Source organism: Carlito syrichta, unplaced genomic scaffold (genome assembly GCF_000164805.1).
Source record: "Carlito syrichta isolate Samal-C Ts95f unplaced genomic scaffold, Tarsius_syrichta-2.0.1 Scaffold115115, whole genome shotgun sequence".
NCBI classification, from domain to species: Eukaryota; Metazoa; Chordata; class Mammalia; order Primates; family Tarsiidae; genus Carlito; species Carlito syrichta.
Genome location: NW_007059211.1, coordinates 15,955 through 38,329, shown reverse-complemented (window position 1 = coordinate 38,329; position 22,375 = coordinate 15,955). Strand labels below are relative to the sequence as shown.

Below are 22,375 nucleotides of genomic sequence, written 5' to 3'. Positions count from 1 at the left end.
CTTCCCACCCACCCACCCACCTTTCACGTGTTCAAGGAACTGTTAAACACATAGTTTGTTTCAGGAATTATTGCTAGAAATTGAGGCTATGAAGATGAATAAGTTGTGGTTCTCACACCCATGGGGCTTACATTCTAGAAAGAATAGACATGCATATAACCAAGCAAGTGCTGTAGTGGGCTGTAGTGCTATAGCCAGGAGTAGTGGAGCACTGAGGAGGGCATGGTCTGACTGTATGGCTGGGGAAGTGGTTCAAAAAAGACTTTATGGAGGCGGAGGTCATCACTGAGCATAATCTAGAAAGACTGTGTGGTTCATGAGGCAGATCAGGAGTGGAAATCGTATTCTGGGTAGAGCAATATGGCCAAGGCACAGAAGTATGAAGAGGCCTGGCCCAGTGGGGACGCCTCAGGCAACGCAGCAAGGCTGGCATATGGGTGAGTGTTGGGCTGAGGGCAGTGCTCTGTGCTGAGGGAACAACCCTGATACGTAGCAGCTGAGTGACTGAAGAATTCTCCATTCTCATAACCATGAATCCTGCATATGCAGTGAACACACATCCCTAGTAGGTGTAGCCCCTGCCAACTTCATGCCCTCCCCTCCCCTCCCTGGCTTAAGTGCTGCCTCGGTGGAAGAGCATTTTTAGTGTGTCTGTGCCTGCCGATGCACCATTATAATCACATCTTCATCGGGACACAATTTCTTGGGCAAGTGCTGTCGGCGCCGCCGGAAGTGTGTTCCCAGCAAATTGCCTCGGTGTGTGATTTGTTGATTGAAACAGGGAGAGGAGAAGTGTTCCAGGAATGCAAGTGGGGAGGCGGCTTTACCCAGAGGAGGGAGCTTGGGCTTTGGAATCACGTAGGCCTGACTGGGACATTTCACCTCTCAGAGCTCAGGTTTCCTTCTGTCGTTCCAGCCCTGGGTGAGGCCATTTAGGTGTGCCTTTGTCTTTTCCTGTCCAGGGACTGGGCGGGTCCAGCACCTGACTTGGGGTCCTCAGGACATAGTACTGGGGGTCCAGACTCCTCCAGCCCCTTTCTCTGACCAGCATTTTCAGCTCTGTAAGCTGGAAAGTGGCAACTTGCATTCCAGACTACATCTCCCTCCTTCATTTCTCCCCCTTCTCCTCCTCTTTCTCTTTTTCTTTATCTGGTTGAAAAATCCAGTAAAGGCCAGCAGGACTGACCTTTCTCGATGCTGAATTGGACTGTCTCAGAGCTGCTGGGTACTGCTGTGCAGGGTATGTACTGCACAATTGCAAGAGGTTCTACTCACATGGACTAAGGTATATGAATGATGCCTTCTCAGAGTGCACAGGGGCAGCCCTGAGCTGCCTGTTTCCCAGTACTGCAATCCCATCTGGGGCTTGACTCTGCTCCTCGGCGAGTCATCTATCTTCAATCTCCATCATCCCACTCTTCCCTTTAACCTATCAGGGTTGCCAAATATATATATATATATATTTTAAGAGATGTTATCTATGTATTACTTTTAGTTTCACAGTTTCAGTTCCTCCTCACAATCATTCTCCCCTGAGCGGCAGCTGCAGCATGTTGACAACCCCACAACCGACCCTCCACCGGGAGGCCCCTGGAGGCCTGGCGAAGGTATCAGTATGAGCCCCAGTTGTCTCTCCCCTTTGGGACTCTACTGTGGGTACTGACTGTACGGGGGCTGGGGATTCACAGGGAAGAACCAACCCCGGAGCCCCCTGCTCTCAGGAGCTGGATGGATTTCCTCCCTGTGCTTGTGACATTGGTGATGAAGGCTCTGGCTGCATCCCTCAGAGCCTGAGCTGGCCCAGCAGGAATATCTGTGCTCTCCAAGCAGCTGCCATAAAATTCATCTTTTATTGTCCCCTTCCTGTATCTTTTCAGTGTGGGAATGGTGGATGTTAACGGGCATAAAACACGGGTGGCTTCTATGGGATTCTGCCAGCATGAGATGTGGAATCTAAAGTTTATGCTCTTTTGAGTCACTCAGCTCTCAGAGGCGAGGGTGAGTTCTCAGGTCCAGTCTCTGTAGCTCAGCTCTGTACCCATGGGGGAGACTGCTTTGTATCTAAGTTGGTTCTCTGGTGTTGGTGTTTATAAAACTGCATTCCATAATTCCCCAAATAATTATTTTTTATGGGAGGCTCATTAGAGTTTTAAAAACCCATCTATTACCATATGTGAATCCTTCAAGCTGTGGCTTTGCAGCCCCCATCCCTAAAAATGCTGCAATCCTGGGCCACATGTCTTACATGGGTTGGAGCTACTTTACAGTCTTATTCTTTTCCACTGAATGATTTCAGTTGTGAATGGCTGAGATGGTGGTCTTGTGTAGCCGCCAGCATTTGTTTTAAGGTCTATGGTGCACATCAAGAAACACTTTGAAGGGAAATTGGGCAGATGCTGCCCTTCATAGAGGTAATCTTAAATGCTTTGACCATTAGGAAGGATTGCAATGGAAAAATAAATTCAATACCTGCCTGCTCAAAGTCATTTGTACCTGTCATAGACTGAACTGTATCCGCTTCTCCCACAATTCATGCATTGAAGCCCTAACTTCCAAAGTGACTGTGTTTGGAGACAGGGCCATTAAGGAGGTAATTGAGGTTAAATAAGGCCAGAAGGGTGTCCCTTTAAGAAGAGCAAGAGACATCAAAACTCTCTCTTTTCATGTGAGTACCGAGGAAAGGCCATGTGATGACACAGCAAGAAGGTGGCTGCTTGCAAACCAGGAAGAGAGCCCTCACCAGAAACCAACCCTAGTGTCCCGGTCTTGGATTTTCAGTCCCTAGAACTGTGAGAAAGTAAATGTCTGTTGTTTAAGCCTCCCAATCTGCAGCATTTTGCTATGGCAATCCAAGCTGACTAAGACAATGTCTCTCTGGACAAGCACATTTCAATTTTTGAATTAATAAAGTCTCAGATCCCAGAAACTCCATGGCTTCTTGATCATTGCTCATTAGGGACTCTTCTTCCTGAAGGTCATACCTTAGGGGACTGGGGCTGACAGTGAACTCACACTTGAATGTGTCCCTTACCACTAACCTACAGCCAGGAAGGAATTTGACAGTAACACTCAAGTAAAGGGTTCAATTTCTAGATAGTTCACAAGTGTCCTAATGCATATGACCTGTAAGTTATAGTTATTACTCCCATTTTGCAGAAGAAGAACATTGTGTCAAGAGAGGTCATGTAACCTGCCACAGATTTCACAAATGGTGGAGACTAGTCCCTAACATCTGTTTCAGGTCTGGAGTTATGGGTTTTAAAAACCTGACTAGTTTCCCCAAACCCTCTGAACAGGAGTTCATCCTTGATCCTGCAGTCCTTTCCCAGGGCCTGGAGTTTCAGGTTAGGTTTGGGTCACTGCCCCTGGTACATGGGTCTGCCGGCCTGCCTGGACTGTGGGGTGTGGCTGCAGAGAGTGGACTGCCTGTCAATTTCACCCAAGAGGGTGGGTCTGGTCTCAGGCATTATTTTCTCCCAAGTTTTCCTGTCTTCCTAGTTGGGCCCTGAGAAGAGCATGCTCCCTCACTTTCCCAGTGGGGGCCCAATGGAGAGACATTAATATCCACACAGGACACCATGTGGGATACCAGAAAGGATCTTGTGGGAATAATAGAAGCAGGAAGGGGCAGGTGATGCTGTGAAGAGAGCGTGGATCTTGGATCTGGGCAGATCTGGATTCTAATTCTCAGCTGTACCTTCATCTCTAGAAGGGGACACTAGTACCACTCCACCGATTTGCTGTGTGGACTGAATGGAATGGTGTAGGAGAGTGTTAGCACAATGGAACACAGCGGGTTTTTAGTCAGTACTTGGGGGTAGCATGGTGTGGTTAAAAGACTGGGCTGTGGCCTTGGGCAGACTTGGGTTTGAGGTCTAGCTCTCTCACTTATTGGCCCAGAGTCCCCATCTGTAAATTGTGAATAATTACAGCATGTATCCTACTGTTAGAGAAGTTCTATATTTCATCAGTTATCAGATGCATATTTTTCTACATCCTAACATGTTTGTAACACTTTACCAATGGTAATAGTTTACCATAAACTAAACACAAACTCATAGCATTATCTTTTAACTGGTAGTGTTTTTATTTCCTACTGTCATGTAAAATAACATGGCCATTTACTGTTGTTATTGCTACCTTAGATTTGATGAAATCTAGCAAAAGAACTCTTGTGAATGGCTCAGCACAGAGCCTGGCACAGAACAGGAGCTCTGTCTGTTGTTATTATTGCCTGTGGGACCATGAGTAAACTTAAAAATATCATTGAGCTTTGGTTTCCTCGTCTGCACAGTAGGTATACTTATCTCTATAGAGTGAGAGGGAGTATTAAATGAGATTAGCATGCAGACCGAGGCTGTCATTGCATTTGGCATATAACAGGAGCTCCAAAATGTCCTCCTTCTCTCTAGGACTGTACTCAGGGAACTCCTACACTCCCTTTTGGATTTTGGGCTTGGGTGGGTGGGATAGGGAAGGAAGAAAAGAGAATTTGGCAAACCTGACCTCTTTGTCCCAGCTGGTCAAACTGTCTGCTGCTCACTGTTGCCCTCTAGTGGTCTCAAGAATCAGGCAGGGCTTTTTAACCAGATGGGAATATTAGGAAAGAAAATGGTGGCAGACAAGCAGGCTCAACTTGAGGAAGACCTTGACGGACGACCTGAAGCCCAGCTTTGGGGACTTCAACTAAGAAGATAAAACCTGCTGAGCCTTCTGCTGAGGTTCACTTTATATCTGAGTGTGGCTGCTGGGAAAATTCCCCAGATCACAGATCTGAACCTGAGAGGCCACTCCTCAGACTCCACCTGCCTCTTAGGACAGCACATCTCTATGCTGGAGACATAGTGAGAGAGCAAGCTCTGAATGGCAAAATGGATTGGCAGCATCTCATCTCTTGTATGCCCAAGAGACCACAGTCTGGATTGGGATCAACCAGACCTGGTGTCAAACTCTGGACTCTGGAGGACCAGGGCCATGTGACTCCCTTCTACAGGTCTCAGTGTCCTTATCTGCAGAGCTAATGCATGTATGAGGGGGGACCCCCCAAAACTGGAATTTACTTATAAAAAATTGAATATTTATTCTTGCATGTTTAAACTTCAGTTACCTTCAAAGTACCTCTGCTTAATGCAGTCAAGCTATTGAGATGCTTTTCCCACTGCTGGAAACAGTTTTTGAACTTGTCAATTTTGATGCTTTTTAGTGCGTCTAATGCTTTTTTGTTTCATCTCTTCCACATTGGCAAAATGTTTCCCTTTGAGGACTTTTTCTTCCAGGGAAGCAAAAAAAAAAAAAAAAAATTGCTCAGGGTGAGACTGGGTGAATAGGGAGGATGGGGCGTGGGGGTCATGCTGTTGTTGGTCAGAAACTGCTGAACACTCAGCATGGTGCGGGTAGGTGTGTTGTCATAATGGAAGAACCAGTCGCCTGTTGGCCACAACTCAGGGTGTTTCTTCCGCAAATTGTGATGCACAACAACGCTAGCTGGTACGCTGATGCCAATGGGTTCCTACAACACTTACGCAGCGGGAGGAGCCTCTACTACAAGAGGCTCGCCCTCCAGAAGATAATTCTGGTTTATTTGGAGCCCCTCTCCTGTAGGGTCTATCATGGAGTCAGTGCTGGAAAATGTTAGGTTGTCTACTCTAGTTCCCTCTTCCCGAACTCAGGTGCTTTGGAGAGCATCAGAAAGAATCGTAAGCAGCCGGGCTCGGTGACTCAGCCTGTAATCCTGCGCCTTGGGAGGCTGAGGTGAGTGGATTGTCTGAGGCCGTGGGTTCGAGACCCGCCTGGGCAACTTGGCGAGACATCATCTCTACCCAATAAATCAAAAATTAGCCGGGCGTGGTAGTGCGCGCCTGTAGTTCCAGCTACTTGGAAGGCTGTGGCGGACGGATCGCTGGAGCCCAGTGGGTCGAGGCTGCGGTGACTGGGAGTGGCCACTGCACTCCAGAGTGAGACTCCAACTCAAAAAAAAAAAAAAAAGAATCGTAAGCAATATTGACTTCAACCACAAAATGCTCTGATGTCTTCCCTGCTGCTCTAGTGAAGTAGTCTTTGAAGCAAAGCTTCCCCTGCAAGCCTGTAACAACGCAGATGCAAACTGTTAGACCACGAGGAAGTCCTGGCTGCTCACTTTTCAAAGAGTAAATGACCTTCATTTAAGCCCTTTGCTTGACTCCTTGAGATTGTCCCATAGCCTTTGGCTCTCCTACTTGGTGATGGGGAGACAGGCAGATGGAAGCACTACAAAAGAGGGTGGAAGGGTGGGGATAGGGAGAAGCCTGGACCTTCTGGTCCAGGTACTTTGCACAGATTAGCATGAGGTAGGCACTGTTGTTATTCCTGCTGTACAGATGAGGAAATGGAGAAAGAGACGTGAAGAAACTTGCCCATGGTCTCACTGTTGGCTAACGACGGAGTCAGGATTCAGACTTGGACAGTCTGGTGCTGAAGCACTGCACTACTATCCTGTAGTTACTACACCAAGGTGGCCCTCCTTGGCTAATAGCAGGTGGCAACCATTACCACCTAGTTAAGAAGACCTTGTTATCAGAGACCCATTGAGAGATTTCTGCATGTCTCAGAATGCTCCCCTGAAGGTTTCCTCTTGCTCTCTCAATAACAGACAGGCATATTATCACCATTTTACAGATGAGAAGACTGAGGCTCACAGAAGCAAAGTGATTTTCTTAAGATCATTTAGCAAGTCAGAGGCAGGACTGAACAAGAACCCGAGTCTTTTGACTCCAGGTCCTACTACATTAGCTTGGTGACCTTGGGCAAGTTAGTGAACCTCTATGAGTATCGGTTACCTGTATGTGAGATGGGAATATTAGTCTCCATTTTGGAGAGTTTTTATGAAATAATATAGGAACAGAGTCTTGCACATTGCTTATATTACATATAGCAGGTACTGGACAAGCAGAAATCCTGCCCTTTATCATTGGCAAAAGAGGGCAGAAAAATTGTGTTTGCCTTAAGAAAATCCAGTCTGTGAAATTCACCCAACCTTGGGTCAGGGCAGGCATGATTTCGATTATTCAAGGATCCGTGATTTTCACAAAGGGTTTATCCAGAGTCCTTTAAGTGGCAGCTACATGTGCAGGCTGCCATGCCTGTTTACGAATCATTAGCTACTTGACGGTGACGTTAGTGGGAAGAGAGAAAAAGCAGAGCCTGCGTTATCGAAAGCCAGTGCTAGGAGCCACCAATGGCTAGAAATCAAATGGGACTGTAGAAAAAAATAGGTCTGAAAGAGTAACCCAAGAAAAATATTTCATTTATAAATACCTATCTTACCTTTTCTCCCAGAAACCCATCCTTCTGTTGTTCAAAGCAAGATATAAATACACAGAGTCAGGCACCCCCAAATGCTTTCCCTTCAACTTTAAAAGTGCAGTGACAAGTGATTGGAATGAGCCTTCACAATGTAAGTTGCCAAGGTTGTAATTGTTAATTCTTCTGGCTGTAATTTATCCTGCTATCCCTTTGGGTAGCTAAACAGCTTTGATCACGAGTCACCCAATTGGCTTATAAGTCTTCTTGATGAATCACTCTCATTCTCTCAGTCTTTTCTCTGAGCTGCGGTAATTCTTGACAACTGCCTTAGAGCCTGTGTCTCCTGTGGATACGGAAGGGAAGAACCATCTATTAGAAGGAACATGTGGAGAACAGAAAGCTCTTGGCATTGGGGAGGTTGGCAAATGGAGGCAAAGCCCTCTTCTCAGGACGAAGAAGACAGAGGACAGGATGATGGACACAAATTTCTGCCTGATCACTTCCAGGGTATGAAAGACCCCTGCTTGTTTGGGGTCTTTGGATTGGGGTGGCTGGGCAAATTCTTCCCACTGAGCTCCAGTGGGTGTGCAGAACATCTTCATTAAGAAAGTGCCACATGCTAAATTGTGAATTCATTGCACAGATAAACTGGAGCAGTGTGGCAGTGACTGTGAATGTTGGAGTCCTTTTCTTGCTGGAGTGATTGCCTTTCCCAGCCTCCCTTGAATCTACCTGGGACATGCAACCAGTTCTCACCAACAAAATGTGGTAGAAGTGGTGTTGAACCCCTGGGCTGAGGCAGTTAAAAATAGATGGTGCCCCCTTTCCCCAGCTGATGGCTAAAGAGAGACAAGGCTGTAAACCTAGAGGAGGACAGAGTCACAAGATGGAAGAAGCCTGGGTTCCTGAATGGCTTCATGGAGCAGAGCCCAACTGCCAACTGCATTGGACTGAACATGGAGTGAGGGAATACATTTGTATTGTGTTAAACCACTCTATTTCAGGGTTGATTATTATAGCTGTTAGCCTCCCCTGTCTAATGCAGGCAATACTTTATTTAACAGAACTCAAATTCTCTAATTTAAGAAGATCCCAGGTGGCAGTCTATTATAAGTTAGCAGGGTAGTTTCTATTAACTAGATGGCATACTGTAATTCATCTCTGATAGCAGTTGTATTTAGCTTATGAATTAAATAATATTGGTTATATGGAATCTTAATTTTTAGACCTGATAAATTATTCCTGTTGGAGGTTGGAGGGAAGAACATGCTCTTTTTATAAAAGGTCCTTGACCCCTCTTCCCTCTCCCTTATTCTCCACAGAATATGTAAGAAAGACCTACAGATTCCATCTCCCCAAGACACTGCAAGGGTGCTCTCTTCTCCACAAATTTAAACTGTCATCCTCTCTCTCCTAGACTACTGAAACAGGTTCTTAACTGGTCCCCTGCTTCCCATTTACTCCCTTCCAATGTGGCTACCATCCAATCTTCCTATGATGCAGACCCAATCATGTCACCATCCTCCCTAACAAAATCCAAGCTCTTTTTCTTCAGAAGATCCTTCCTGATCAGCCTTGCTACTTTATTCCCATCTTCCCCCAAGCCACCAGGCTCTCATATAGCCTCTCTGTCATTGCTTTTCTGCCTCCCTGCCCAGACTTTCCTTTCTGTTTGTCAGCCTGCAACCATCTACCCCGCTTTCAGGGTTCAGTTCGTGTGGTTCTGCCAAGAAGCCTCCATTTCCTCTGCCTTTGGACACTGGTGTCCAGACTTGTGTTTCATCCCAATACCTGCAACGCTTTATTGTATTTATTACTTGACATGCCCACCCCCTGCTGGCCTTCAAGCTTTTGGAGAGGGAGGAAGGGGATTGATTTATCTTCCCCAGAACTGGCCCAAAGCTGGGGCTCAAATGATTAACACCTGGACTTTTGCCACAAGCAAGTTACCAAGGCAGCTCTCCCTCCCTGGGCCTCAGTTTCCCCATAAGTAAAGTTAGGAGGTTGCTCATCAAGGGAGAGTCTTTGATGGTCTCTAAGGGCTTTTATAGTTTCAGCATTCTGGGGTTCTATGATTTTAACACTAACACAGCGCAGTCATGTGAGGGAAATCAATACTCAGAGTTTTTCCTGTGTGCGAGCCACAATTCTTCAGAAGACTGTCCTTGGGGGTGCGTGTGGCTTTCAGCTTTGCCTGACGCCAGAGAGAATTTATCATTACAGAAAAGCTTATGGTGCAGGTTTAGCAAATGTGGCGTCTCAGGCTTTCCGGCGCTTCATTTATCAAGTAAACACAACTTCGTTATTTAGACTTCAGTCCCTTGGCTTATAAACTATCGTTCAGATATAAAAACTAGGGTAAGATGTCCTCTTTTATTGACCCTGATGAGAAATGGGCATGATCAATTATGCCTCGGCATGGGAGGAAAGGCCGTTTGCAGGTTTGCAACTTGTTACACGGCTGCTGTCATTCAGGGTATGTTATGGGGTCGGCAGGAGGGATTCTCCACATGCTTTGTGCCAGGCCGTTAGCAGGCTCAGGGAGTCCCATCATCATTGGTCACGTGGCTGTGGGCATGTTCCCTTCCCTCCACCCAGCCCATGTCAGCCACTGGGGTTGAGGCTCTCCTCTAAACATTATCTAAGGGGGATGTTGGGGTGGTTCACCCCTCTCGTAGTGCTCCAAGAATATGATGCAGGAGAGTTGATTGTATCTAATGGAGTTACATTCATAGGTTTCACGAATGAAAACAGTGAGAGTTCAGTGCTTGTGTTGTGACCCTGGAAGCCTCCCTGCCAAATGCCTGGTCTTGGACACTTTGGATTTGGTCCCTGACGTCTGCACGTGCAGGGATTCCTTGGGCATCCTCTACTCAGTGCCAGTCACCCAACTCACTCTGACTCTGGGGAAGCTCCTCACCTCTTAGCTCCAGTTGCCGCCTTTTCCTCTCTCTCCTTAGGGCTACTCATTCCTCAATTACCATTTCTGGTTTCCAAGGGCCTCTGGAGTCAACCACTCTTCTGAGAACTTCCTGCTCCCCTGTCTACTTCATATCCCTATATTATTGCTGAATTTTATGATATGCCTTTCACAGTTCTATCTCTTCCAGGAAGCTTTTCTAGCTTCTCCTTCCATTCTTCTTAACTCCTGTCACACTGCCAATCTGATTACTGAGTGCCTAGTGGACACAGCCCTGTGCTATCGCTTATCTTTCTATAATATGGTATGTTTCTATCTGTCCCAAAGGCCACAGGGTCTTTGGGAACAGAGCCTGCCTGCCTGGTGGTGGTTCTTTATGACCCCAAATTCACCTGGTACCGGACACCCTGAAGGCTCTCATTAGGCATTTGTTGCGTGACAATACAAAGGAAGTTGGGGAAGAAAGAATCCCTCAAGTTAAAGTTCAAATCTTTAACTTGGCCAGACAGGCCCTGGGTGATCCAGTCCTACCTGCCTCCCAGTTTCCTCCCTCTCCGTTTGCTGATCCAGGCCTTATTCTCTACAAGAATAATTCCTTCCTTCCTTCCACCATTCCATTCGCCCCTCCTTCCTTCTTTCCACCCACCCTTCCATCCATTTATCCATCTGTCTACCCATCCATCCTTCTCTCCCTCCCTGCTTCTCTTCCTTCCTTTTCCCTCTGTGTCCTTTATAAAGGTTGTTCATGAGGCCTGGGATGCCTTTCCTCCCACTTTTCACAGCACACGCTTACCAATCAGTGAAGACCAGTTTAGGCAGGGACTCCCCCAGGAAGCCTTCCCTGACCCCCTAAGTGTGAGTGAGGACCCCCTTCTCTGGACTCCCCATAGCACCCTGTGCTTTTCCTCTCCTAGCACTCGCCACAAGGCATGATAAACAGCAGCCTCCCTCACCCGACTGTGAGCTCCTGAGGGTGGGGCCATGGGCTAAGCATGTGTGCACATGCTTGGTAAATATTTGCTGAATTAGGAGATGGATGGATGGGTGGTGGGCCCTGGGGAGTCCTGCTGGGACAGGAAATAAGAAGATACAAGGAAGATGGAGAATGCAGACATAAAGTTGAAGCCCAGGGCAGAGAGATGAACAGCCAGGACTGACTGGGTGTTAGGGATCCTGTGAGGTGGTGGCTTCTTTGAGTGGTGGTCAAGGAGGACAATGGGCACCAAGTCGAGACCCAAGAAGAGGAGGGGCAGAGCACTTCTCAAATGTGAACGTGCCAGAATCATGGGAGGTCCCATCCAAGTTCAGGTTCTGATTCATGAGGTCTGGGGTGGGGCCTGATACTCTGCATTTCTGACAAGCTGGCGTTGCTGATGTGCTGGTGCATGGATAACACTGACTGGCAAAGAACTAGTGAAAATCTGCGCCTCTCCATAGGGCTCAGTGAATGGACTCTTTGAGATAAAGATGGTCTGGACTGAAGGCTACATGGTCACAGAGTCATGGAATTTTTTGAAAGCTTGAGTTGGAAGGGACCAAAGATAGTACCGTAGTTCATCAAATTTAAGATGCTAAACTTTGTAAGAGGCACCATTATTCTGCATACCACTAAGAAAAAAGCACCCTGATGGTGACTGCTAAGAGACCATCCATGGTAAGACACACCTCAGTGTCAGAGATGTGGAAATATGTGACTTAGAGTGGGTGGAGCAGGATATCTGATGTAGCCCCCACCCCTACGTCTTTGAGACTGCTCAGCTGGCAAGAGGTGGAATCAGCACTCGTTGCAGTTTCATTTCTCAGGAGGCCCAAGAAAGTGCTTGGAGAGCATCATCGGGACCAGGGAGGAGGGGGTTTCTTTGCAATACCAGACTCCTGTGGATTCTCCCAGATTTCCAGCTCAGCTCTGCACTTCAGGCTAAACTGCATGGAGAGGAATTCCTTTCTGTTCCTTGGCAGCATATTTCTATGAAGAAACCTCAAGTCCAGAGCTCGGGGGTCTGATTTTATATACAGAACATCCTTTCCTTTCTATCCAGGAAATCTGTAAGTTAAATTGAATCCCAAATGTCACTGTTTAGGCCTTTCTGCCCTTGGCCTCTTTTCACAGGAATCAGAAGAAAAACGACTCCATGTTCTCTTGGTCTTGTCTCCTCTGTGATAAATTGGTGGAATTAATTGAATAGCAAAACTAGATCACTCAGGGCAGTGGCTCTCAGCCCTACTCTGTATCAGAATCACCTGGGAATACTTTTATAAAGCACAGGTGCCCTGGGATCATCTCAGAGATTAGAACTCAGATTTTCTGGCATGGGGTTCAAGTATCAGTATTTTTCAAAAGATCCCTGGAGGGTTCTAACCCTGGAGCTAGACGAGAACCATTAATCTAACATTAACCTATTTGACAGATGGGAAAACTGAGGACCAGAAAGGCCAAGTAATTTGGCTTGGCCACACAGTTGGTTGCAGAAGTGGAGCTAGACTTCCATTCTCTGGTTTATTTCTGGATTCCTCATTCAAGGATCTAACCAGCCCACCCTACCGAGTCTTTGCTGTAGCCACAGGAGGATACATCAACACACCCAAAGATACGCAGCTGTGTGCGTGCGTGCGTGCGTGTGTGCGTGTGTGTTATTCACTCTGTACTGAAAACTCCAGGCAGAAATTAACAGTAAAACTTAGTAAAGAAATCGAAGTAAAAGCACCTCAAGCTAAAAATGGGCATGCTTGATGCTGTTTGTGGGACACTTTGGTGTGGGGGTGGTGGGGAGGTAACTCCCTCCCAGACCTCCCAGATAGGATGACAGATGTCAGCCTCCTCTAGGACACAGACACATTGCCACGGCTCACAGGCCTGTACCCCAGCCTTCCCATGCTAGTGCTCTGTGGACCCTCTCCAAGTTCCCTATGCCTTGATGTTAGAGAGCTTGACATGCCCCTTGTCATGTGCTGGGTGTTCAAGGCTGCTGGCCTGAGATGGTCTATAAAGTTTACTGGCCAATGAATGACTCATCAGGAATCAATAGAGTTCCCATCTGGGGTTGCTCTCAGGAAGAAATTAATGGGCAGAGTAGACTATTAAGTTACGTAGGAATAAAATAGCCCATTGAGCCTGTCTTCAAGCAGGTGAGCTGCTGCCATCGGAAGGAGCTGAGCGTGTTTTCAGCTCTTCTCCAGCCACCCAGGGTGTCCTTCTGAAAGTCAGAGGGGGGCTTACATGTGCTGTCACTTGAGTCATCTCCCAAAGCTACTGGCCATCTGTTGAGAGGCCCTGGCCATGTTGTGCTTTGGTCTCTCGGTTTTGAACTTGCTTGTTTCTTCATGTCTGCAATGTCAACAGGCCCCAGTGTGAGTGTGTGTGTTTGTGCGTGTGTTTCGGGAAGCAGAAAGGAAGTGGAAGCAGCAACAGAGAGGGGTTAAATTAGGGCTACCAGCTGCAAACTCAGAGCTCCAGACACTGACTGGGAAGTGGGTCTTCTAGGCCTACTCCTCATTTAGTTGTTTTCCAACTCTGGTGCATTTGCATTTCTGGGAAGCTTGTTAAAAAGGCAGATTCTGGGGCCTCATCTTCCGAGGGTCTGACGCAGTAGGAGAGGGGCCTAGGAATATGCGTTTAATCTGCTTCCCGGCTGCTTCTACCATGCACCAATGTTGGAGCACAACCAGTTTAGGAAAACCTCATGCTAAATATGACCATGATGAGGGACAGTGTGACATCACCCCTCTGGATCGTGATACCTGAACTGCAAATCCAGGTGAAGTACTTGATGACCACTGGATCTCTTTTAGCTCTATGTACCCATCATTTTCCTGCCTGTTCAGGAAGATGGACATGGAGATGGTGGCTGGAAGCCAATGACGAGGCAAGAAAGCTTAAAATGCTGGGTAACATGTGCTCTCAGCAGGGCTGGCTTTGTTGTAATGAGCGACTACCAAACCCCAGAATCTTCCAAGGTTTTGCTGAGTGAAGGAACCAGTCACCTTCCTGGGACAGTCCCAGGAAAGATCATTTCAAGCAGAGGTCTAGTGGTTCTGGGTTGAACTGCATGGAATGGCCCTGGTCTGTGGTCCCACCTTCAGCTGACTCGGGCTTGGAGGATCAAAGGGGGCTATGGCTGAGATCCTCGGTGATTAAGTCAGCCCAGTCACATAGCTCAGTTGTATAGTCATAGGCTAATACAACTTCAGGGGCTGTTGGGGTTGGCACACTTTTATGTGGCATTATAGGTGAGGGCATTTGGAGGGCACAGAGGGCGGAGGCTGTGCTTGCAAATTCGGAATGGCGAAGTTGGGTATGCTTCGCTTTACAAATCCGAGTTTCCTGTAAAAGTTAAGCATACATCTTTGTTATAAATCGATGTAAGTCTATTTTCAAGGAACTACATATTAAAACATTTCAAAAAGCTATGCTGGGAAAATGTAGCCACAAAAGTCCCTGTGCCATGAATGGTAATTAATAGGAAATTAATTTTGACAAGCAGGTGATAGAAGTGATTGAAATTCTACAAAGGATTTCCACAAGCTTATTTATTTTCATAATGACTCCTGGGGGCTGGGTAGGGCAGACTGGTAAACCAAGGCACAGACCTGAAGTTGGAACTCAGGCCTCCTTTCTGGAAGCTCAGAGGTGTGGCAGACTGAAAAGGGATGGGAGATTTGTATGGTAAGAGTAGATTTCCATGTGTTGTTATTTTTCAGCAAGCCGACCGGTTGTGCTCTTAGAGTGATTGAAAATATCTTTATTTCTCTAATCCACATGCAGTATTTATAACTGGTCTTGTTCCTTTCTGAGAAGTGAAAAAGCCCAACATCATTTGCTTCTTGTTATAACTTTACTTTGACAGAGCCCAGTCCATGATACAGCCCTACTGCTGGCAGACCCTGGTATTCCTTGTCTGTGGCTGTCAGCAGCTGTCAGCTGTTCAGTAACCATCTATCTTCCTTGGTCATCTACTCCCTTTTCCCCCTTTACATGAAAATCTTTGGGAAAATACATTTAGCACTATATTTTTCATGAGCCTTACAATGCTTATTTCCCTTGACCCAGCTATCTCATCTTTCTAGAAACTAGGCTAAGGAAAGAATTAAAATTAGCCTGAGAAAATAATCTCAAAGGTCTGTGCATAAAGATGTTCAGTAAAGTATTATTTACAAAAGCAAAAACGATAAAGCAATTCAAGTGTTCAATAGCATGGGGATGATAAGTACATTATATGTCCATTCTTTAGATCTATTATACAGTCATTAAAATGATGGATATGGAGAGTATGTAAGAACAAGGAAAAACACCTTCAACACAATGTTAAGTGAAGATATGCACCTGCTCATTCTGAATAAGTATGGCTCTAAAAAAACCAAAATACCAAAAACCAAACCCACAAAACTCTATGCAGAAAGAGAGATCTAAAAAACATTTCAAGATATTAAACTCAGGCTGTCTTTTGGTGATTAAAATTTTTTTCTCTCTACTTTCCTGTCTTTCCTGAGTTTATAATCATGCACATGTATAACTTCTGAAAGGGAAAGATGATAAATCCTTTGCACTGCACCGTGGGGAGCAATTAAGAATATGGAGTTTGAGGCAGATTTGGGCTTGAATTACAGCCTGGTCACTTAGAAAGTTTTTGGCCTGGGGCAGGTCACTAAGTCCTCTCAGTGTCAGTTTCTGTCACTGGAAAATGGAGACACATCACACTTATTGGACAGGGTTTTTGGGAAGGTAGATTAAATTAATTTACTAAAGATAATAGCACATAGTAGGGGCTCTATATTGATTGAAAATGATTGAATGAATTATTATTAGTCAGATAATATATGGAGGAGGATGTGGGGGCGACCTCCATTCCCACCTTCCCAGATGACCAGATATTTGTGTGTTCATTCAGTGTGTATTTATTAAGTGTCGACCATGTGCAAGAAGCAGTGGCAAGGGAATGGTTTCTGTGTCATTAACATCAGCCTCATGAGACATAACAAGCCAAGGAGAGAAAACAGGAAATTGGAAAAACATTGAGCTACATAATTGAAAGAATAAAAAGTGGAATAAAGTGAAACAAATCTATATATCCTATTTTTAAAGTTTTTATATTCCATTTAACCCTCGCAACAGCCCTTTGAAATTGGAATGATTTTCATTCCACATTGACAGATGAGAACTGAGATTTTAAGGCCCTTGTTCAAGATCCCACAGGGGATAAAGGCTGAGCTGGGCTTCTATCTCAGGCTAGAGGGATGTTAAAGCCACATTAAGCCACCTTCTCACCTATGACAGAAGGACTCTCTTTGGCCATTGTGCTTCCCCACCAAGGCAGGACACATAGATCACCCTTCTAATCAGAATTTCCTCTAGGGTAGTGTGAACCCACCTCCTGCCAGTCTTTTCCGTGAAGGAGGTGATGTCTTTCTCTCTGTCAGAAGGCAATGGCTTCATTGCTCCGGGGCAGTAAAGAACTTCTGGAATCGGGGACTTTCTAGTGAGTCATGAAGGTTGGTGAGACCAGTTTAGAACACATCTGGGTAAAGACTTTTAGAAACCATGGTACTTGGGGGAAGAATGACCATCTCTGATGATGTACCACTAACTCTGGCATGTATGGTGTGTGGATTCCCATCCTGCTAATGGTGGCAAGGTCCTGGATTCCCTGACCTACCTAATACTTGGTCAGCAGGTATTTAGCAGGGCTTTGGGGAGCGCCCAGCCAGGTGCTAGGCTTGGGCTGGAGGGTAAAGGATGTCCTACTGGGCCATTTGAAGAGACAAGACACATGAATATTGAACATTTTAGGCTAAAACTCAATGCCATGGAACCAGGATCTGAAAAGGGGAAACATGGCAGGGCCCTCCTTTCCCATTGAATCCAGAGCTTTCACTTTACAGATGAACACACTGAAGACCTAGAGAGAAAAAGTGACTTTTCCAAGGTCACAGGGCAATGATGGTTCGGGATAAAATATATCAGGACCGACTTTTGAAGGTGATGAGCCACCTGCTTTATCTGGAAACCATGGCTTAGAGCTTTTAAGCACATTCATTCAACGGGTATCTTCTAGGTACTTCCTGGAATCAGGTCCTCTGTTAGGCACTGGGGATGTAAAGATGAGAAGTATGGAAGGTGCCTTGAGTGTAGTAGGGAGACAGAGATGTAAAGAGATGAGAGAGTGCAGTGTGCTAAGTACTCCCCTGGGAACAGGTGGGAGCTTGTGGAGTCTGGGAGGTAAATTTGGGGTTATGAAATGATGGATGTTACCAAGCAGGCCTGGAGGAAGGGCGTTACAGGCAATGGGAACCGCATGAGGAAAAGCCCAGGACCTTAACTGAACATGGCTCTCTGGGGGACTGACAAGGCATTCGCAATGGCTGAAATATAGAGTCCTGGGGTTAAATGAGGAGGCTATCTCATGGCAGGGCTAGGCCTGGGCAAGGGCTTGGAAGATGCCAAGGAGGGATTAGAGTCCAGGAGTCAAAAGGACACCTGCGTATCAATAACTTGTGTACAACAAAGGTGTCAAGAGCCACACAGTTGATTCATAGGAAAAGACTTCTGTGGGCATCTGAGAAGGCTTCCTGGAGGAGGTGGCATTTGAGCTGAGCATGGAAAGAAATGTTGGATTTGTATATGAGGGGCTAGAGGAGATGAAATTCTGAGGAACAGAAAAAGCAGGCAAGCTTCAGAGCTAGAAACCTGCAGGGCAGAGTGAGTGTCTCCATTTGACAGAACATCATCGCAAGTACGAATCTGGATGACAGGAGAACTTGAACTTCGGTGACATGAAGCCATAATTTATTCTTTAGACAATGGAAAGCCATGGAAGGTGCCTGAGTGAGGGTGGAGCGAACTCAGGATGGCTGTGAAGTCTGACTCTCTAGAATGCCTCAGTTGCCCTAAATATACCTGGAACTCCCATTAGGGCAGGGAGAGGAAGAAATGTTATAAAGTTAAAAAAGAAAAGGAGTGGACCCTCATGGTTCATGGTTAGTGAGGGGATGGAGCCAATTGTACTTTCAAAGCCATTTTCTGCCCTGGCTGTTGGGAATGACTTCTTTAATGCATCATCAAGCAGCCATTTCTGAGCACACTGCAACCCCTGCAGAGCAGCCTGGGCCCAAAGCAAGGAAATGATTAATTAGTTGCATCTGCTGCATGTGGCCCCTGTGCAAAACCCTGTCTCTGACCTGTGGGGTGGACAGCACTGAGAGGAGGCCAAAGAAAGACCCTCGCCTACTCAGACAACCCAGAGAGCACAAGGGCAGAGTTAAGCCTGGTAAGGGAGATCCCCCTGTGCCCGGACTGGGGAGTGGGAGAGTGGAACTACAAGAAGGATGCAGGTCTAGGGTGACCAGTCATTCATTTTTAGAATCAAAAGTCCCACTTCCCAGGAGGCCCTTCATTCCTGGGCAAACCAGGATGGTTGATCACCCTAGTGACAGCCCCCAGAGGCTACACAAAGTGAGTGATTGTGAATTTAAGCATTTGCAGCTCAGTGCCAAATCCTACATTGGTAGCTTTATTGGCGTACACTTATTAATAATTTTCTTATATCATCCTTCTTAGAATCTGTGCTGTGTCACCTCTCCCATTTCTAATATTGATAACTTGTGTTTTCTGATCATTCTGGTTAGAAGTTCATCAATTTTGTTAATAACAAAAAACATCTCGCGACCTCCTTGTTTTTCTCTATTGTTTTTCTATTTCATTGATTTCTACTGTGATCTTCATTATTTTTCTTCTTATGCTTACTGTTTGTTTAATTTGCTCTTCTGCGTTTTTTAACATGGAAGCTGAGGTCATTGATTTGAGACTTTCTTCTTTTCCTAATACAAGTGTTTAATTCTAAAAATTTTCCTCTTGGTGCTGCACTAGTGGCATCCCATAAATTTTTCTGATAGACTTTCCTTTTCATCCACTTCAAAATACTTTTTAATTTCCCCTTTGATTTTTTCTTCCACCCATGGATTATTTAGAAGTATGTTATCTTGCTTCTAAATATTTGGGGATTTTCCATCTATCTTTCTATTAGTGATTTCTAATTTAATTTCATTATGATCACTGAACACATGTGTGACTTTAATCCTCTTAAATTTATTAAGGTGTATTTTGTGGTCCAGAATATGATGTATCTTGGTAAATGTTCTATGTATACTTGAAAAGAATGTGTATTTTGCCATTGTTGCATGGAGTGCTATAGAGGAGTCTATTAGGTCAACTTGGTTGATAGTGTTATTCAAGTAGTCTATATCTTCACTGGTTTTCTGTCTACTTGTCCTATCAATTATTGAGAGAGGGGTTTTGAAGTTTCCAGCCATAATTGTGGATTGGTCAATTTCTCTTTATCATTCTGTCCGTTTTTCTTTTATTTATTCTGAAACTCTGCCATTAGGTACATAAATGTTTAGGATTATTATGTCCTTTTGATGAATTGACCTTTTTGCCATTATAAAATGACCTTTTTAAAAAAAATCCCTGGTGATATTGTTTGCTCTGAAGTCTATTTTGTCTATATTACTCTAGCCATTTCAATTTTCTTTTGATTAGTGTAAATATGATTTATATGTTTCCACCCTTTTAACTATTTTTGTGTTTGTATTTAAAATACATGTTTGGGTGATCAGCATATAGTTTGTACTTGATTTTTAAATTCATGTTGACAATTTGATATATTTTAAACTTTTTTTTATAGATGAGAGTCTTGCTATGTTGCTCAGGCTGGTCCTTAACTCCTGGCCTCGGGTGATCCTCCCACCTCTGCCTCCCAAAGTGCTGAGATTAAAGGCATGAGTCACCATGCCCAGCCTCATTCTGACACTTTGTTAATTGTTGTGCTTAAACCATTTGCATTAAATGTGATTACTGATGTAATTAACCAAGTGGACTCCTCTATAGCATTCCATGCAACTATGGCAAAATACACTTTCTTTTCAGATATACATAGAACATTTACCAAGACACATCATATTCTGGGCCATAAAATACACCTTGATAAATTTGAAAGGATTCAAGTCACACATGTGTTTAATGATCATGATGAAATTAAATTTCACCACTCAATGAACTGTGATGGGTTGCTATCACTGATGTTACAGAGGCCTTTTCATGAGGGGAGATGTTTGTGGGAAATGATGTTGAGGGTTAGAAGGAGAAAACAATACCAAAGTCCGGTGAACAAAGTTAGACTTAAGTCAAATATCTTATTATCTGTGTCTGCTGGTCCCATTTATTCTTTGTTTCCCTTTCCCTCATTTTTAGCCTTTCATTGCAGTAAATGAAGGCAAATAATTATTTGGACTGAAATTGTACTTTCTGGGTGATTTCACTTATATTCTTTGTTGGATTATAAGCCAAAACTTTCTGTTTTGCTATTTTAGTGTTGTTGTAGAGTTTGCAGTATAAATCTTTAACTTACCACAGTCTACTTTCAAGGGACATTATAACACTTCACATATGGCATAAGAACTTTCTACTAGTGTTCTTCTATTTTTTGCTATTGCTGGCATTCATTTTACTTATACATATGTTACAAACTTCATAATACATTGTTATTATTTAAGCAGTCAATGATCTTTTAAGTGAATTTCAACAATAAGAAAAATATCTCGTGTATTTCCATTGTGGTTACAATTTCTGGTTCTCTCCATTTCTTTTGTGTAAATCCATATTTCCATCTGGTATTATTTTCCTTTTACTTAAAGAAAAATCTCTTGGAGTACACATCTGCTGTTGATGGACATGGAATAAGGATCTGTTGGATCTTCAGGTCTTATATGTCTATAAAGCCTCGTTTAGCTTTGATTTTTGCTCTAATTTTTTGATATTTTCACTAGGCATGAATTTCTAGATTGAGTTTTTTTCTTTCAGGAATTTCCAGTGTCTTCTCACTTGCATTGTTTCAGATGAGAAATCTACTGTCATACTTACCTTTGTTCCTCTCTATGTAATGAGTTATTTCTCTCTGGATGCTTTTAAGATTTTCCCTTGTCATTAATTTTGAGCAGTTTTGATATAGTTTTGGTGTAGTTTTGTGTGTGTGTGTTTCTTGGGCTTGTGGTTCTTTGAGCCTTTCAGATCTGTGGATTTAGCCATCATTTTCTCAAATATTTTTTCCTGGACTCACAAGAGTCCCTGCTTCTTCAAAGACTCCAAAAATACAAATATTGGGTCACTTGAAGCTGTCTCCTGGCTACCTAATACTCTTCCTTTTAAAAATTCTTTTTTTAGCTGGGCTCGGTGGCTCAGCCTGTAATTCCAAGCCTTTGGGAGGCTGAGGTGAGTGGATTGCCTGAGCCCGCAGGTTCAAGACCCGCCTGGGCAGGCGGAGACCTCATCTCTACAATAAATCAAAAAATTAGCTGGGCGTGGTAGCGCGTGCCTGTAATTCCGGCTACTCGGAAGGCTGAGGCAGAAGGATCGCTGGAGCCCAGCAGATCGAGGCTGCGGTGACTGGGAGCGGCCACTGCACTCCAGTCTGGGTGACAGAGTGAGACTCCAACTCAAAAAAAATAATAAAATAAATAAAAATAAAAATTCTTTTTTCTTTGTATTTCATTTCTATTTCCTCAAGTTAATTAATCTTTTCCTCTGCAATGTCTAACTTGCTGTTAATCCCATCCTATGTATTTTTCATCTAAGACATTGTAGTTTTTAATCTCTAGAAGTTCAATTTGGGTTTTTTAAAACATATTCCATTTCCATACTTTGAACTTATGAAATTTAGCTGCAACTGTTTTGATGTCCTTTTTGGCTATTTCAAACATTTGTCAGTTCTGGATTGTTTTTGATTGGTTGGTCATTCTCCTCATTAAAGTTTATATTTTCATGTGTTTTTGCATGTGCTTAGTAATATTTGATTGGATGCCAGACATTGAGAATTTTAACATGTTGAATGTTGGATATTTTTATATTCCTATAAATATTCTTGAGTTTTGTTCTGGGACACATTTAAATTACTTGGAAATAGTGTGATCCTTTTGGGGTTTGCTATAAGATTTGTTAGGCAAAAACAAAGAAGCTTTTAGTTTAGGGCTAATTATTTCCCATGATTAATGCAAGACCCTTGTGGATACCTCACCCAATGTCCTATGAATTATGAGGGTTTCCAGTTTGACTAGTAGAAATAGGCACAATTCCCAGTTTTGTGTGAGTGCTGGACACTGCTTCCTCTAATGTCAGATCATTCTTTC

The 22,375-nt window shown here is 44.4% G+C and overlaps 1 protein-coding gene across 1 annotated transcript in view; it reads right to left on the bottom strand.

Annotated features, from left to right (window-relative positions):
* The window catches only part of LOC103274745 (acid-sensing ion channel 2), a 33,085-nt gene extending 27,474 nt beyond the window's left edge, over window positions 1-5,611 (bottom strand). Inside the window, exons 1-3 of the mRNA XM_021719336.1 lie at window positions 5,523-5,611; window positions 2,982-3,038; window positions 1,701-1,869 (exon numbers count right to left, since the gene is read on the bottom strand). Of these exons, the coding sequence (XP_021575011.1) occupies window positions 1,701-1,869; window positions 2,982-3,038; window positions 5,523-5,611 (315 nt within the window). The remainder of the gene's footprint in view (window positions 1-1,700; window positions 1,870-2,981; window positions 3,039-5,522) is intronic.
* Between the last annotated feature and the right edge of the window lie 16,764 nt (window positions 5,612-22,375).